General features: G+C 40.1%; 1 protein-coding gene across 1 annotated transcript in view; it reads left to right on the forward strand.

Annotated features, from left to right (window-relative positions):
• Positions 1 to 16468, forward strand: part of ITGB3 (integrin subunit beta 3) — an 86584-nt gene that overhangs the window by 65777 nt on the left and 4339 nt on the right. Inside the window, exons 13-14 of the mRNA XM_036755638.1 lie at positions 1247 to 1344; positions 11692 to 11811. Of these exons, the coding sequence (XP_036611533.1) occupies positions 1247 to 1344; positions 11692 to 11811 (218 nt within the window). The remainder of the gene's footprint in view (positions 1 to 1246; positions 1345 to 11691; positions 11812 to 16468) is intronic.

A 16468-nucleotide genomic window follows, 5' to 3' on the forward strand; every position in this document is an offset into this window, starting at 1 on the left:
TAGAGCTTGGTCAGGCATCAGACGCCAAGGTCATCCACTGCATCCATCTTGACTTTGTCTTGCCCCTGGACTTTGATGACTCTGGAAGAGTGAGGCTGACAACTTTGAGCAATTCTGCTCCACTTAGATCTAATTCACTTTGGAGTCAAGACATCTCCCAGTGATGTCATTGGTCCTCTTTGAAAACAACTACCTTTGGGATGACTTAAGAGACCTTGAGATAGTCCTGGGGCAGTTGGCTAGAGTGCTGAGTCTGGAACCGAGAAAACCTACGTTCAGATCTAACCTCACATATTTGCTACTGTGTAAGTGGGCAAGTCATTTAACCACTTAACCTCAGTTTCCTAATCTGTAAAATGAGGATAATAATAGCACCTACTTCCCAGGGTTGTTATGGGGATATTATAAGATGATATTTGTAAAGTGCTTAGTACAGTCCCTTGTACATAGTAGGTGCTTAATAAATGCTTGTTTTTTCTCTCTCTCACCTCCTCCCCCACCTTCTCTTGCTGGTAGTGGGGAGTTCAAGGACATCAGAAGACATGAGGAAACCCAACTTCTGCACTAGAGTTAGAGAAGTAAACAAAGGCAAGCCTTGGAAAATTTACTGCTATTAAGGAAGTCTGACAGGAGAACCTGGGTAACCCTACTCTTCCATAGTGTTTGTCCCTGTGGTCCTAAATATAGTGGGGATGGAGTATCCCTTAGTTCTATTCAACAACCATTTCTTAGTGCCTTTTGTATGCAGAAAACTGCAAGGTGCTAAGGTTGATGCAAAGTTTCAGTAAGATAGATACTTGCTGTTATGAGAAGGGCTGCTAGGTGGCGCTGCAGTGGATAGAATGACAGGCCTGGAGTCAGGAAGACTCATCTTCCAGAGTTCCAATCTGGCCTCAGGCTCTTACTAGCTGTGTGACCCTGGGCAAGTCACTTACCATTTGCCTTCATTTTCTCATCTGTAAAGTGAGCTGGAGAAGGAAATGATGAACCACTTCAGTATCTCTGTGAAGAAAACCCCAAATGGGGTCACAAAGAGTTGTGCATGACTGAACAACCTAGTGAACAACAACAAAGAAAGGGTTAGAATCCTTAACTTCTAAGTTCTCTTCTAGTCCTGAGTCTAGGATGCTATGGGCCTTCTATGTGTAAGATCCAGAGGTAGGTGCTGTTGAGGAATGCATCCATGAAATGAGAGAGTCCTGACTTCCAAAGAGCTGATAATTTACTCTTCCTCTCTTGAATCCAGAGACTGCGTGGAGTGCCAGAAGTTCAGTCGTGGAGCGTTTGAGGAGAATACTTGCAGCCGCTTCTGTCGGGATGAGATTGTGCCTGTGACAGAACTTGGTAAGTGCCAGGGTATCTCTCTTCCCTCACCTTTCCCTCCCCTCCCCGCTTTGACCTGAAGATGGTAATTATGGAGGTGTGGAAGGGGATGAAGTGCCATGGTCTTGGGATTTTCCTAAGTGTTGATGCATTTCATATCATTTCTTCTATCTCCACCCTTGGTTTTCTTCTTCCAGCTATCCTTCACCTGATTTTTGCATCCTTAATCTTCTTATTAACCAGTTGCTAGTTTGGGAATGGGCAGGGAGGGAAATATAGTTCTCTGGTGGGTTCTGAGCAGAGTGTCAACCTTGAAGGAACCCCTTCCATAGGATTATAGATTTAGACCTGGCAGGGGCCATAGAGACCATCTAGATCAATACCCTCATTTAACGGATAAGGAAATGAAGCCACAGAGATTAAATGACTTGCCCAATAAGTATCTGAGGCAGAATTTAGTCAGCTAATCAGTCAACAAGCATTCATTAAGTGTCTACTATGTGCCAGGCACTGTGCTAAGGGGTAGGGGTACAAAGAAAGGAGAAAGACATGCCTTGCTGTCAAGAACTCAATCTAATGGGAGAGACAACATACAAACAACTATTTGCAAACAAGATATAGACAGGATAAATAGTCTCAGAGGGAATGCTTGGGAAAGGCTCCTTGCTGAAGGTTGGATTTTAGCTGGTAACTGAACGAAGCCAGAGATGGGGATGAAGATAATTCCAGGCATGGGAGAGATAGCCAATGAAAATACCCAGAGTTGGGAGTACTGTATCTGGTGAAAAGCAAGGAGGTCAGTGTCGTTGGATTACTCAGGTCACCCTGACCTCAGGTCCTCAGTGACTTGTCCAGTAAGTGTTTGAAGCAGGATTTGGACTCATTCCAAGTTCAATGCTATATTTACTCACTACACCACCTATCTACCTTAAATGGGTCCCAGATCCTAAAGGACTGTGTTCCGTGACAGCTCCTGCCCAATGGGGGATGATACGGGCCTCTATAATATACTCCAGTTTCCTACTGGCTATCCTTTTCTTGTCTGTAGCTGTACTTATTCCTTAAAAAAATCTTGAAACTTTTTGTTTTTATATAGCTACATTTCCCAATACAGCTTCCTCCTCTCCTCCTGGAGGGACATCCTTCATAACAAAGAATAAAATAGAAAGTGAAAAAAAAATCATATGATGGAAAAAGGGACTGTCACCAGAGTCTTGGACTCTCTAGAGTTTGAGATATGAGACTTGTTGCCCATCTGGTCTGTGGTATTGGAGAGTATGGATGAAGAGAAGTCAGATTCGTACTGATAAGATCCTCCTTGGAGGGTCACCAAGAATTGTGTCCACATTAAGGATGGTGCTTTTGATCCCAAGCTCATCTCTATATCAAAAAAGATCTAGAATCCAATTCTGACTTTGAATGAACTTCTTCTGAAAATAAGATCCAGGATCCAAATACAAAATTCAGAATCTATACCTTATTATGTACCACCCCGCCCCAGCCCCACTCCCTCCATAGCACACTGTTGGTACTTTCTCTGTAAACTTTGTTTCAGAGACTTTTTTTTTTTCTGAGAACTCTTCCCCCCTCCAAATTTGTGGGGAGGGTGTTTTTCATTCTTCTGGCTCAGTATCCTTTGCCTTACTACCACCCCCAGGAAATGCATAAAAATATATACAGAGTATCCCCTGGTATTCTGAAACCATCCTCTTATTGTTAAGTATACAGCTTGTAGTATTACAGAGGCAAATTTTACTAAATGGAAGAAAAAACATAATGAAAATCCTAAAAACAACCACCATTAGTCCAGGAGTGTGTTGGTAAATGTTTAACAACCACCTCTTCAAAAGAAAAAAAAATTCCCTGGATACACTTTTAAGTTCAATTTGCATTATTAACAATACTTTCTTAAGTCTGGACAAACAACAAATAATAAATCAAGGCCCATTTTGTAGCATTTACCAATTTCTGAGGTATAAATGCTCACATAGAAGCAGTGGTTCAGGAGCTATATTATTCCCACATTTCTGAAAATCTCAAGAGACACAGATATTGTTGTCACAATATCCTGTCTTGGCCACTTAATCCTTGTCATTCAAAAGTGGAGGGGAATTTTTGCTTTTTTCTCACTTCTCATAGCTCTGTGGCATACTTACCTAGTCCACTAATTTGTCAGGCCAGGGCAGGGCAAGTTTCTATAGGGTCTTCCAGACTTTTGATATCTTCCCTTCAGTCCTTCTCTTTTCTCTTGGTTGCCAACTCTCTTCCCCAACTCCTTCCTCCTCTGTCGTCTTCATTATCTCCCAGGTGCCAGCCCTGCATATCATTGTGCATGTCTCTACTGGGTGGGTAAGGGAGAGAGGGCAAATATCTCAGCATCAGCTAGACCTTCCTAGGTGATTTCCTTCCTCATCCTATAGCTGCTAGATGGATAGAATGCCTCCATTTTACCATCTTGTTCTGCCAAACTGTTTAAAGGAGCTAAGACACCCTACTGTAGAGCCTTTCATGGTCAAACATGGAAGTAGCCTGTGTATGGGATGCTTGTAATGCTGAGGAAGGCCAATGCTTACTTCCTGTTGTTAACAAGTTGACCCATTAATCTGTGAGCCCTACCCACAGACATCCCAACTGATTTTGTCAGCAACCTTTCCCCTCTTGTCTTCTTCTTCTTCCCCTTCCTGGGGACCTGTCACACCCATGAGTCTTCATTTTACATATTGAAAAATTGTATAAATTAGGCAACCTTATCCCATGATGGGGCAGCTAGCTGGTGCATTGGATAGAGCACTGTGTATAGAGTTAGGAAGACTCATCTTCATGAGTCCAAATCCAGCCACAGACACTTTCTAGCTGTATCATGGGCAAGTCACTTAACTCTGTTTGCCTCAGTTTCTTCATCTGTAAAATGAACCGGAGAAGGAAATGGCAAACCTCTCCAGTATGTTTGCCAAGAAAACCCCAAATGGGGTCTCAAAGCATTGGACATGACTGAAACAACAAAAATTCTAAGACTAGCTGTGTGACCTTAGGCAATTCACTTAATGTCCCTGTCTACCTCAATTTTCTCAACTATAAAATGGGGATTATAATAATAATATAATATAATATAATATAATATAATATAATATAATATAATATAATATAATATAATATAATATAATATAATATAATATAATATAATATAATATAATATAATATAATATAATACAATACAATACAATACAATACAATACAATATAATATAATATAATATAATATAATATAATATAATATAATATAATATAATATAATATAATATAATATAATATAATATAATATAATATAATATATATCATATAATATCATATAATATAATAATTATAATAATAAATATAATATAAATTATAACTTTCTTCTCAGGGTAGTTATGAGAATCAAATAAGATCTGTAATGTGCTTGGCACAATTACTGGGACATAGTAGGCACCATATGATGACTCCTGGGAGAGACTCCTCATTCCCTTGTTAAAGATGGAGGAGGCATCAGCATACTGGACCTGGAATTAGAAAGAGCTGGGCTCAGATTTTGCCTTTGACACTTACTTGACATGAGCAAGTAAATTTAATCCCTTTCAGCCTCATTTTCTTCATTTGTACAATGGGAGTAATAAAATATTTCACAGGGTGGATATGCTTGACAGCCTTATTTATTCTTAGATGAGTAAACTGAAGCACAAACTCAAAGTAAGGTGCTTACCCCAGGGGTGGGGAACTTGCAGCCTTGAGGCCACATGTGGCCCTGTAGTCCCTCAAGTGTGGTCCTTTGACTGAATCCAAACTTCACAGAACAAAAAGTTTGGATTCAGTCAAAGGGCCACACTTGAGGACCTAGAGGCCCACATGAGGTTTCAAGGTCACAGGTTCCCCACCCCTGGCTTACCTCCTTTCTTTTTTTTCTGGTTCTTTTCATCACTGGAGTGCTCTCCTGCCTCACCAAGGCCTACTGGCTTCCTCCCAGACTCAGTTCAAATTTAACCTCCTGCAAGAGGCCTTTCCCTACCCCTTCCCACCTATAGTGCCTTTTGTTTGACATGTCTTCCCATCCATGCTGTGTTTATGTAAGAATCTTGTACACACACAGGTGTTTGCTCATTTCTCCTTCATTAGAATGTGACCTCCATTTTTGCCTTTCTTTGTATCCCCAGAGATTAGCACATAGTTAGTGTTTAATGAATACTTGCTGAATGACTGACTTTCCCCCCTCTCCCTGGGCCTCCCTGGCTGGCTATCCTTGTACTGCCACTTTTAATTGGCTCCATTCGGTCAGGGAAGAAGCATTTATTAAGAATCCCTTCAGTACCAGACTTCAGCATAGCTCAGGGTAAGGCCATTGGTCTGGAGAGAAATTCCCCCATCCCACGCCTATCCCCAAACAAACACCCTTTGGGATACTTGCCATCAAAAGTCCCACCCTGAAACCCATCCAGCTGCCAGGGCTGTCTGCAAGCCCACACACAGCCTTTCCATGAGTTGATGTTGTGAGCGCCATAAAGGTGAGGGCAAAACTCAGATAAAAAGAGCACAGATCAAGGCCCTCTCCTCTCTCCTGCTTCCCCTTCCATTCTGCTCTTTCTATAAAAACCTGAGCAAGGAGGGCTTTCTTATAGTTGGCACACATTGAACAGTTAACCATGCTGGTTATCAAGGCCATCTGCAGTGCCTTTGAGGCAGGCCTGGAAGACTGCCTTCTCTTACAGGATAACGATCTCCCCCTCAGGCTGAAAGCATATTTTCAAGGAGAATTAAGAAAGGCCAAAGCTGATCAAAACAGTCAGATGTCTTGGGGGTGGGGCAATTTCTTCCAAGCCCTTTGGGCCTTTCTGTTGCAGGACATAAACTGACTGGATGCAAGGAGACATTTTATTTTATTTTGTGGATGAAAAGGGACTCACTGATATTAGCTTAGAGGAGAGAGAAGTGATGTTCCATTTTACAACTTGGTCCAGAGCGACTGTAAGATCTAGTTAATTGATGACGATGATGACGATGATGATAACAATAGTAACAGGAATGGGTAGGATTTATATTTGCTTTAAAGGCTTGCCAAATAATTTACAAATCTTATCTCATTTTATCTTTACAACAACCCCAGGATTTAGGTACTATTCTCATACAGCTTAAGTGGGACGGTGGATAGAGGGCTGAAACTGCAGTCAGGACGGACCTGAGTTCAAATTTGGCCTCAGACACTTACTAGCTGGGTGACCCTGGACAAGTCCCTTAAATTCTGCCTCAGTTTCTTCATCTGTCTAATGGGAAAATAATAGCACCTACCTCCCAGTGTTGGTTTGAGGATAAAATGAGTTATTTATAAATTACTTTGCAAATCTTAAAGTACAATATAAATGCCAGCTGTAATTATTATTGGGCAGGTGGCAGAATGGATAGACTGTTAGGCCTGAAGTCAGGAAGATTCATCTTCCTGAGTTCAAATCCAGCCTCAGACATTTACTAGCTGTGTGACCCTGGGCAAGTTGCTTAACCCTGTTTGCCTCAGTTTCCTCATCTGTAAAATGAGCTGGAGAAGGAAATGGCAAACCACTAGATGTGTGACCCTGGGCAAGTCACTTAACCCTGTTTGCCTCAGTTTCCTCACCTGTAAAATGAGCTGGAGAAGGAAATAGCAAACCGCTCCAGGATCTTTGCCAGGAAAACCCTGAAGAGGGTCACAAGGAATTGGACACGACTGAATGACAACATACTTATTATTATTTTCATTTTACAGATGAGGAAACTAAGGCAGATGGAAGCTAAATGACTTGCCCAATTAGTAAATGTCTGAGTTTAGATTTGAACTCAGGTCTTCCTGATTCCAGATTCAGTGTCATATACACTTCATCACTTATGGCTAGGGCTGTGGGGGATGAGGAAGGGGAGCTAGTGATGTCATTGTAGGGGAATGATTGTTGTAGAATACAAAGTGCACCAGATTAGCAATTTGGGCTTTATTCCAGGTGCCTCCATTTGATCCTGCTTTTGGGCAAGCCTTTTAAAAACCTCTCTTGGTCTTAAATTCCCCGCCCAAGAAGAATGCAAATAGTCTGCATTCCTATCTCTCCAGGAGGATCCAGTTAGGTGTTAGAGGGGAAAATGCTTTAAAAATATAAAGCAGCACAAACACTAAGGTAGCAATAATGTAAAATAGAAGACACAATGGCTAGTCAGGGAAAGTTTGAATTACCCAGTAATCTCCAGCAGTATAATTGATTCTACTGCCTTGAAAACCATCGATAATGGCTCCAGGATCAAGCCAATGCCCAGTCTAGCATTTGCACACAAGGGGAGGAAGAGTACACCTGTATTCACAGGGCATTGTTGGTGTGGATTAATCCTTGAGTTTAGAGTCAGGAAGACATCCTGACTCATATACTTAATAGCTTTTCTTCTTTTTTTTTGTAAATAGTATTTTATTTTTTCCAATTACATGTAAAAATAGTTTTCAACATTCATTTTTTATAAGTTTTGAGTTTCATATTTTTTCTCCCTTCTTCCTTCCCATCTCCCCTCCCCAAGACAGCAAGCAACCTGATATAGTTTATACATGTGCAACCATGTAAACATATTTCCATGTTAGTCATGTTGTGAAAGAAGAAACAGAATGAAAGGGAAAAGCCACAAAAACAAACAAGCAAAAAAAGTGAAAATAGTATGCTTCAGTCAGCATTCAGACTCCATAGTCCTTTCTCTGAATATGGCTAGCATTTTCCGTCATGAGTCTTTTGGAATTCTCTTGGATCATTGTATTGCCGAGAAGAACCAAGTCAATCATAGTTGATCATCACACAATGCTGCTGTTACTGTGTACAACGTTCTCCTGGTTCTGCTCACTTGACTCAGCATCAGTTCATGTAAGTCTTTCCAGGTTTTTCTGAAATATGCCTGCTCATCATTTCTTATAGCACAATAGTATTCCATTACATTCATATGCCGCAACTTGTTCAGCCATTCCCCAATTGATGGGCATTCCCTCAACTTCCAATTCTTTGCCACCACAAAAAGAGCTGCTATAAATATTTTTGTATATGTAGGTCCTTTTCCCTCTTTTATGATCTCTTTGGGATACAGACCTGGTAGTTGTGTTGCTGGATCAAAGGGTTGCACAGTTTGGTAGCTCTTTGACCATAGTTCCAAATTGCTGTCCAGAATGCTCTCCAAATGGGAGTTCACAACTCCACTCACAATGCATTAGTGTCCCAATTTTCCTACATCTTCTCCAACATTTCCTTTTCTGTCATATTAGCCAATCTGATAGGTATGAGGTGTACACATGAGTTGTTTTGATTTGCATCTCTCTAATCAATAGCGCTTTAGAGCATTTTTTCATATGACTATAGATAGCTTTAATTTCTTCATCTGAAAACTGCCTGTGCACATTGACCATTTATCAATTGGGTAATGACTTGTATTCTTATCAATTTGACTCAGTTCTCCATATATTTTAGAAATAAGGCCTTTATCAGAAATACTTGCTGTAAAAATTGTTTCCCATCTTTCTGCTTTCCTCCTCATCTTGGTTGCATTGGTTTTGTTTGTGCAAAATTTTTAAATTTAATGTAATCAAAATTATCCATTTTGTATTTCATAATGTTCTCTCTCTTGTTTGGTCATAAATTCTTCCCTTTTCATAGGTCTGACAGGTAAACTATTCCTTGCTCTCTTAATCTGCTTATGGTATCACCCTTTATGTCTAAATCATGTACCCATTTTGACCTTGTCTTGGCATGTGGTATGAGATGTTGGTTTTATGCCTAGTTTCTGCCATACTCTTTTCCAGTTTTACCAGCAGTTTTTGTCAAACAGTGAATTCTCATCCCAGAAGCTGGAATCTTTAGGTTTATCAAAAATAGATTACTATAATTATTGACTACTGTGTCTTGTAAACCTAATCTATTCTACTTATCCACCACTCTATTTCTTAGCTAGTACCAGTTAGTTTTGATGATCGCTGCTTATAATATAATTTTAGATCTGGTATAGCTGTTTCTGTTCAGCTCTGGTCTTTTCATCAGGAAATTTGAAATTCCCCTATTTCTCTCCCAAATTGTTTATAGTATCAGTCTTTATTCCTAAATCATGAGCCCATCTTCATAATAACCTGGAAAGACCTACATGATCTGATGCTGAGTGAGGGGAGCAGAACCAGGAGAACATTGTATAGAACCATAGACATATTGCTTCTGTGATGACTAACTTTGATAGACTTGGCTCTTCTCAGCAACACAAGGTTCAAAGACAGCTCCAAAGGACTCATGATGGAAAGAACTATCTATATCCAGAGAAAGAATTAAGGAGTCTGAATGCAGATTGAGGCAAACTATTTGCTCTCTCTTTTTTTCTCTTCTTTTTTGGTTTTGTTTCTTCTTTCTCATAATTCATTCCATTGGTCATAATTCTTCTTTACAACTTGACTATTGTGTAAATAAGTTTAACGTGAGGGTATATGTAGAACATATATCAGATTCCATGCCATCTTGGGGGGGGGGGAAGGGGAAGAGAGGGAGGAGGAGAAAATTTGGAACTCAAAAACATGTGGAACTGAGTGCTGTAAACTAAAAATAAAAAATAAAAAAAAAGAAATCCCCTTATTTCATTAAATGTCCATCTTTTCCCCTGAAAGATTATGCTCAATTTTGCTAGGTAGTTAATTCTTGGTTGTAATCCAAGCCCTTTTGCCTTCCAGAATATCATATTCCAAGCCCTCTAATCCTTTAATATAAAAGCTGCTAAATCTTGCGTAATCCTGACTGTGGCTGCTTGATAGTTGAATTGTTTATTTCTGGCTGCTTGCAGTATTTTCTCCTTGACCTGATAGTTCTGGAATCTGCCTACAATATTCCTTGGAATTTTAATTTTGCAGTGGCTTTTTTCAATGACTATTTTACCCTCTGGTTCTAGGATATCAGGGCAAGTTTTCCTTGATAATTTCTTGAAAGATGCTGTCCAGGCTCTTTTTTTGATCATGGCTCTCAAGTAGTCCAGTAATTCTTAACTTATTTATCCTGGATCTGTTTTCTAAGTCAGTTGTTTTTCCAGGGAGATAGTTTACACTTTCTTCTACTTTTTTCATTCTTTTGATTTTGTTTGACTGATTCTTGATTTGATAAAGTCATTAGCTTCCACTTCCCCAATTCCAATTTTCTTTATTTTCTTTAGTTAGCTTTTGTACCTCCTTTTCCATTTGGCCAATTCTACTTCTAAAGGAGTTGTTTTCTTCGGTGGATTTTTTTTTTTCCATTTAGCCAATTCTATTTTTCAAGGAGTTGTTTTCTTCAGTTAATTTTTGTGTTTCATTTTCCGAGCTCTCATAGCTCTCATTTCTTTTCCCAATTGTTCTTCTACCTTTCTTACTTGGTTTTTTAAATGGGGACTCACAGAATAAGGAAATGGCAAACCACTCCAGTATGCCAAGAAAAACCCACAGACAAGTCCATGGGGTCATAAAGAATCAGACTGTACAACAACAAACCCATGGCAAATCACTTAACCTTTCTGTGCCTCAATTTCTTCACCTGCAAAAAAGAGGAAATTAGACTCATTGGCTTCTAAATTCCCTTCTAGCTATAAAACTGAATTTGCACATTTAGTTGGGAAAACAAAATAGTTATATATGAAACAACTTAAGAACTATTAAAAAAGATCATGTCTAAAAGAACAAGATTGAAGGGAGGAACAGTTGACAAAGAGCTTTATTTGGTGACAGAGGACTTGGGTTCAAATCCCACCTCTGCTCCTTACTGTGTGTAAGTAATTTAGGGCAAGTAATTTCATCATTTTGGTTTTCTCCTCTATAAAATTAGGAAGTAGAACTGTTTTTATATGGCTAATATGGAAATATGTTTTGCATGACTACACATGTATAGCCTATATCAAATTGCTTGCTTTCTCAATGAAGGGGTTGGGGAGGGAGGAAGGGAGAGAATTTACAACTCAAAATTTTAAAAATGAATGTTAAAAATTGTTTTTACATGTAATTATTGAAAGATAAAATACTAAATGACTATTTTAAAAAAAAGAACTGTTGTTATTGTTGTTCCAGTCATGTCTGACATTTCATGACCCCATTTGGGGTTTTCTTGGCAAAGACACTGGAATGATTTGCCATTTGCTTCTTCAGCTCATTTTACAGTTGAGGAAACTGAAGGAAACAAGGGTTAAGTGACTTTCCCAAGGTCACACAGCTAGCAAGTATCTGAGGCTAGATTTGAACTCAAGAAGATGAGTCTTCCTGATTTCAGGCCCAGCACTCCATCCACTGTGCTACCTAGATGCCTACCCATCTTCTAGGAGCTGACGATCTTTTTTTCTCTCCTCCTCCATCTCCCCACAGCAGACACCGGCAAGGATGCAGTGAACTGTACCTATAAGGATGAGGATGACTGTGTAGTCAGGTTCCAGTACTATGAAGATTCCAGTGGGAAGTCCATTCTCTATGTGGTGGATGAACCAGGTAAGACCTGGGAGCCTCCCAGACCCAGGATAGTTAGAGCTTTGCTTTCTAGGCAACTCCTGGAGCTGATATGCCTGGAATGAAGAAGATAAGCAATTTAAGGGCTGGAGGTTTAGCAAGTAGATGAGATTCCCTCTGAGCATTTATGTTTGAGAACAAGACAGAGAAAGGAAGAGAAAGCTGGGTCAGTGCAGAAAGAAGGATTTAAAAAAATGAAACTTTGACACATTTTAGAGGCCATATCAGAAAAGACAGGACTTTGATTTCTAGAACTGTCTTGCCAAATGCAATGTATATACTCATCTTAGTTTTTGCTGACGTAGGGATGTCTTACTAAAAGTCAGTTGGTTGGCAGTGGCAGCCCAATTTGTACCTTTACCTGCTGTGATGGTGTATCAGTAAGGCAAGATTCATAATGTCGATGGTGACCATGAATTTGCCTGTATAGTTAGGAATTGTGAAGTATAAGAGACTCTCTGTATAGAAGGCAGAAGAAGTAAAATATTTATTCAGTCACCAGAGGATCCAATCCCAGAACCAATAACCCCAATTCGACATAGCAGTAATTGTATTCCAAAACCAGTAAGTCTGCCTCAATGTAACAGCAAGGAGATTAAAACACAGTATCACAGCAAAGGGCCAAGCCATCCTGTAACCTTCCCTTCTGCTAGGGCCTTCCTGTAAACACTCATTCACAAATCCTAACTGTCTGCTTGCCTGCGTCCTCTCCTCCCACAGTTCTGAAATCTCTTGCAGTTCTCAGAGCCCTTCCAGTTCTCTCTCTGTCTCTGCATCTTTTTCAGTTCTCCATCTTTCTCACAGTTCTCTCTTCTTCTTGCAGTTCTATCTTCTTCACAGCTCTCTCTACTCCACTTTCTGCAGCTCTGTAGTCTCTCTCCGAAGTTCTCTAGTCTGAGCTTAATGGCTACCCACAAGGTATAGATATCCTATGTAGGCCTGGGACTCAGCACCTATTAGCAAATGGGTGTAGGCCTGGGGCTTAATACTTAATAGCAAAAGGATGTGGGCCTGCCTACAAGCAAGTCTCTCCTAATCAAGCTGCCTTTAACTAACTCCACCTGAGGCCTATTGAATGGGTGGGGAAGATCTTTGATCACATTAGCACCACAGATGGGTGAGGTCAAGATAGTTTGAGTGAAGGTTAACTTGAAATCTGCTTACCTACTTTATCAACAAAGCACTGGTGAGTAATGGTGGGTGCTGAAGAGCCCTGGATTCAGAATTAGAGATTCTAGGTTCAAATCCTGGCTCTGATACTTAGTGTTTGGTTGTACTTGCACAAGTATCTTCCCATCTCTGGGCCTCATTTTTTTCTTCTGTAAAATGAGATTGGATTAGATGATTTCTAAGGTCCCTTCCCATTCTGCTATTCTGTGATCCTAAGTATTATTATTTTTTTTATATCGTGTTATAGATAACTTTTTTCTTTTGAATTTGCTTTATTTTACATGTTGCCTTGAAGTCTGTAGAGAACACATAAAAGACACAACTTCTATTTTCAGGGTACTCACAACTCAGTGGAAACCTAACAAGCCTTGGAATGGCTATATTGTCTAGGGAGCCCCAGCACTGTAGAAAGGGGAGCACATAGATGGTAGGGGTGGAGATTCCTTCACTCATACATAGATTTATTCAACAAATATTTATTGTGAGGATAAAAGGAAATATTTGTAAAGAGCTTTGCACTTTTAAAATGTTGTATAAATGCTAGTTGGCATTAATTAATCAATCAATCCCTTACTATGGGTAGGTACAGGAGATATGAAGGAAAAAATGAAAACTCTGCTTCCAAGGAGGGATCTGAACGGAAGGGGCCCACCTCTCTTAAATGGGGTGCTATTTGTTTTATAATTTAAAACTTATTTAACTTCTCTGGGCCTGGAGCCTCCTGTGTGAAAAGATGTTAGGTTACACAGTGAATAGAGCACTGGACCTGGAGTCAAGATATATCCGAGTTCATGTCTGACCTCAGACACTTATTAACTGTGTGATTCTAGACAAGTCACTTAACCTCTGCCTCAGTTTCCTCATCTATCAAATGGTACAACAGCACCTCCCTCCCAGGATTGTTGTGATAATAAAATGAGAAAATTGTAAATTGATTTGTAGAACTTAAGTACTATAGAAATGTTGTGGTCATTATTATTAGTAAAACAGATCATAATGCCCTACATTTCTAAAGGGAAGAGGTCTTGAACACATGATTTCCTGAGGTCCTGTTGGGGTCTGTGATCTCAGATGAACTAAAGGGCATAGCCAGCCTATCAGGGGAGAAGATAAAGTGTCCTTGGGGGTGAGGTCCACCATTTTTATTTTTCAATTGGGTGCGGGACAATACTTGGTTGTTTAGAGGGAGGCATCTGGTGTCAGGGAGGATAAAGAGGGGACAGAACACCCTTGGGAGAGCCTCCATAGGAAAGGGTGCTACCTAGGGGCTGGATTGACTTTTGCTCCTCTGTGACCCAAGGTCGTTGTACCTGAAACACTGCCTAGGAGGCCTTCTCAGGGCCTTTGCCTCTTTCCTGGAGGCTCAAGAAGAGGGAAGGCAGAAGGAGGCAGCACATGATGTTTTTTAGTGAATCATGTCCTGTGGGGATGTAGTCATGGGGAAGAAAAGGTGGAAAGTATTTGTTTGGGGAGAGAAAAGATTCATTTTGATTCCAGACACAGATACCCAGACACACTGGGTCTGCAGATCTTTCAGCATTGTCACAGGAAAACTGCTTCACCCTGTTTAAGCCTCTGTGTCATCATTTTGTACAGTAGTAGTGATAATAGTGTAAATAAGGGATTATAATGCTTGTGGTACTTACCTCATGAAACACAATCTTAAATCACTGTATTAAACCAGCTGCCATTATCTCCACGCATATGAATAAATAAACGTATAGGAATTTCCAGGATGTTTCCCATTCCCCCTCCTGCTTTTTTTCAGTCTGGAGACATTGTAGCTCACTACTTTGGTCATCATGATATTTCTTCCATTACACACACACGCACACACATACATGTACATATATATACACATATACATACACCTACCCATACACCCGTATATATGAGTGTGTATGTATATATACACAGATATACACATATCTATGTATTACTATATAATATATACAGTATATTTATATTTTATATGTATATATAATATTATGTGTATTTTGTATTATGTATTTAATATATGTATATGTATTATGTATTTTATATATGTATGTATATTTTGTATGATGTATTTTATATATATATATATACACACACCCCATATATATGAATGCATATATGTGTGTGTATACTGTTTTTAACATAGTGTGATCCTTCAGTGTTCTTTATCTAAATCCATCAGTCCTTGATTCTTCATGACCTGAAACCACTTTCTCTTCTGGTGGGATATAGAAGTGAGAAAACCCTCAAAACCCCCATGGATAGATAACCCTTCTGACATTCTTCAGGAGACACCTTGGATCCCGATGGAAGACTCCTGATGTAAAAGCCCTGTGCCTTCACTTCTGTCTTCTCTCTATTCCCATTCTTCTCTCCTTCTCTCACCTTTGAACCATATCCAGGGGATCTGGATTTGGTGGCTACGAGTGGAGATGGGCAGTTGGGGACCTCTGCAGTGGGCGGGGCTTGCTTCTTTACAGCTGCTTGGTTTCTTCAGTAGCCCTGTCAATAGGGTAGCTGAGCGCCAGTGTTGGGAAGGGAGGGTAGTAAGGATGGAAGATGGGGGCAGGTTTTGTGCATGGACTTTAGGTCCTCGCTACCTTAAGGGTTATCTTCCCTTCTATATAGGGCAGTTAGGTGGTGCAGTGAATAGAGCACTGGGCCTGGAATCAGGAAGACTCATCTTCCTGAGTTCAAATTGGGAAGTCACTTAACCCTGTTTGCCTTAAGTTTTCTCATCTGTAAAATGAACTAGGGAAGGAAATGGCAAACCCGTCCAGTGTCTTTGCCAAGAAAACCCCAAATGGGGTCATGAAGTGTCAGACATGACAAGCAACTGAAGGACAACAACCCTTCTATATCATTTAACTCCACCCCATGCTCAAACTCTAGACCCTTGAAGCTGGAGAGTTATCTTAAGAGATCATGTGGTCCAGCTCCCTTCAGGTGAATGTTTAAACTATTCAGGACAACTTTTCAAGGTCAATCCTCATTCTGCCTTCATCTCAGCAACCAGAGTAGCATCTGGGGGTGCCTAGGCATGGGGTCTGAGCTGCTGGCTCTTCCCTCTTTCACCAAAGAATTCAAAATGGCTTTTTCCCAGAAAAACAGAGGCTTGAGGCCCTAGAAACCAGACATTAGAACCTTACAGCTTTTCCCAAGGGACTACTTTAATTATAGTCTGAGGCTATAATCTGGCGGGACAGGAAATAGCCAGTCCAGGTTTGTTTTTCTTGCACAGTGTGTGGGGTATAGGCCTAGGGAGTGGGGAGAGAGAAAGTAGCAGGGAGGGAAGAAAACAAGGAGGAAAAGTGGCTGTGTTCTCCTCTCCAGATATCACCAAACCCACATGTGCATATACAGGTATGTGTGTGTATATAACAACTCTCATTTTTATAGAGCTTTACAATTTGTAAAGCATTTTACATATGTTATCTCATTATATATATGCACACACACATATACACATGTA

This window comes from Trichosurus vulpecula, chromosome 4, assembly GCF_011100635.1.
Source record: "Trichosurus vulpecula isolate mTriVul1 chromosome 4, mTriVul1.pri, whole genome shotgun sequence".
In the NCBI taxonomy this organism is placed as follows: domain Eukaryota; kingdom Metazoa; phylum Chordata; class Mammalia; order Diprotodontia; family Phalangeridae; genus Trichosurus; species Trichosurus vulpecula.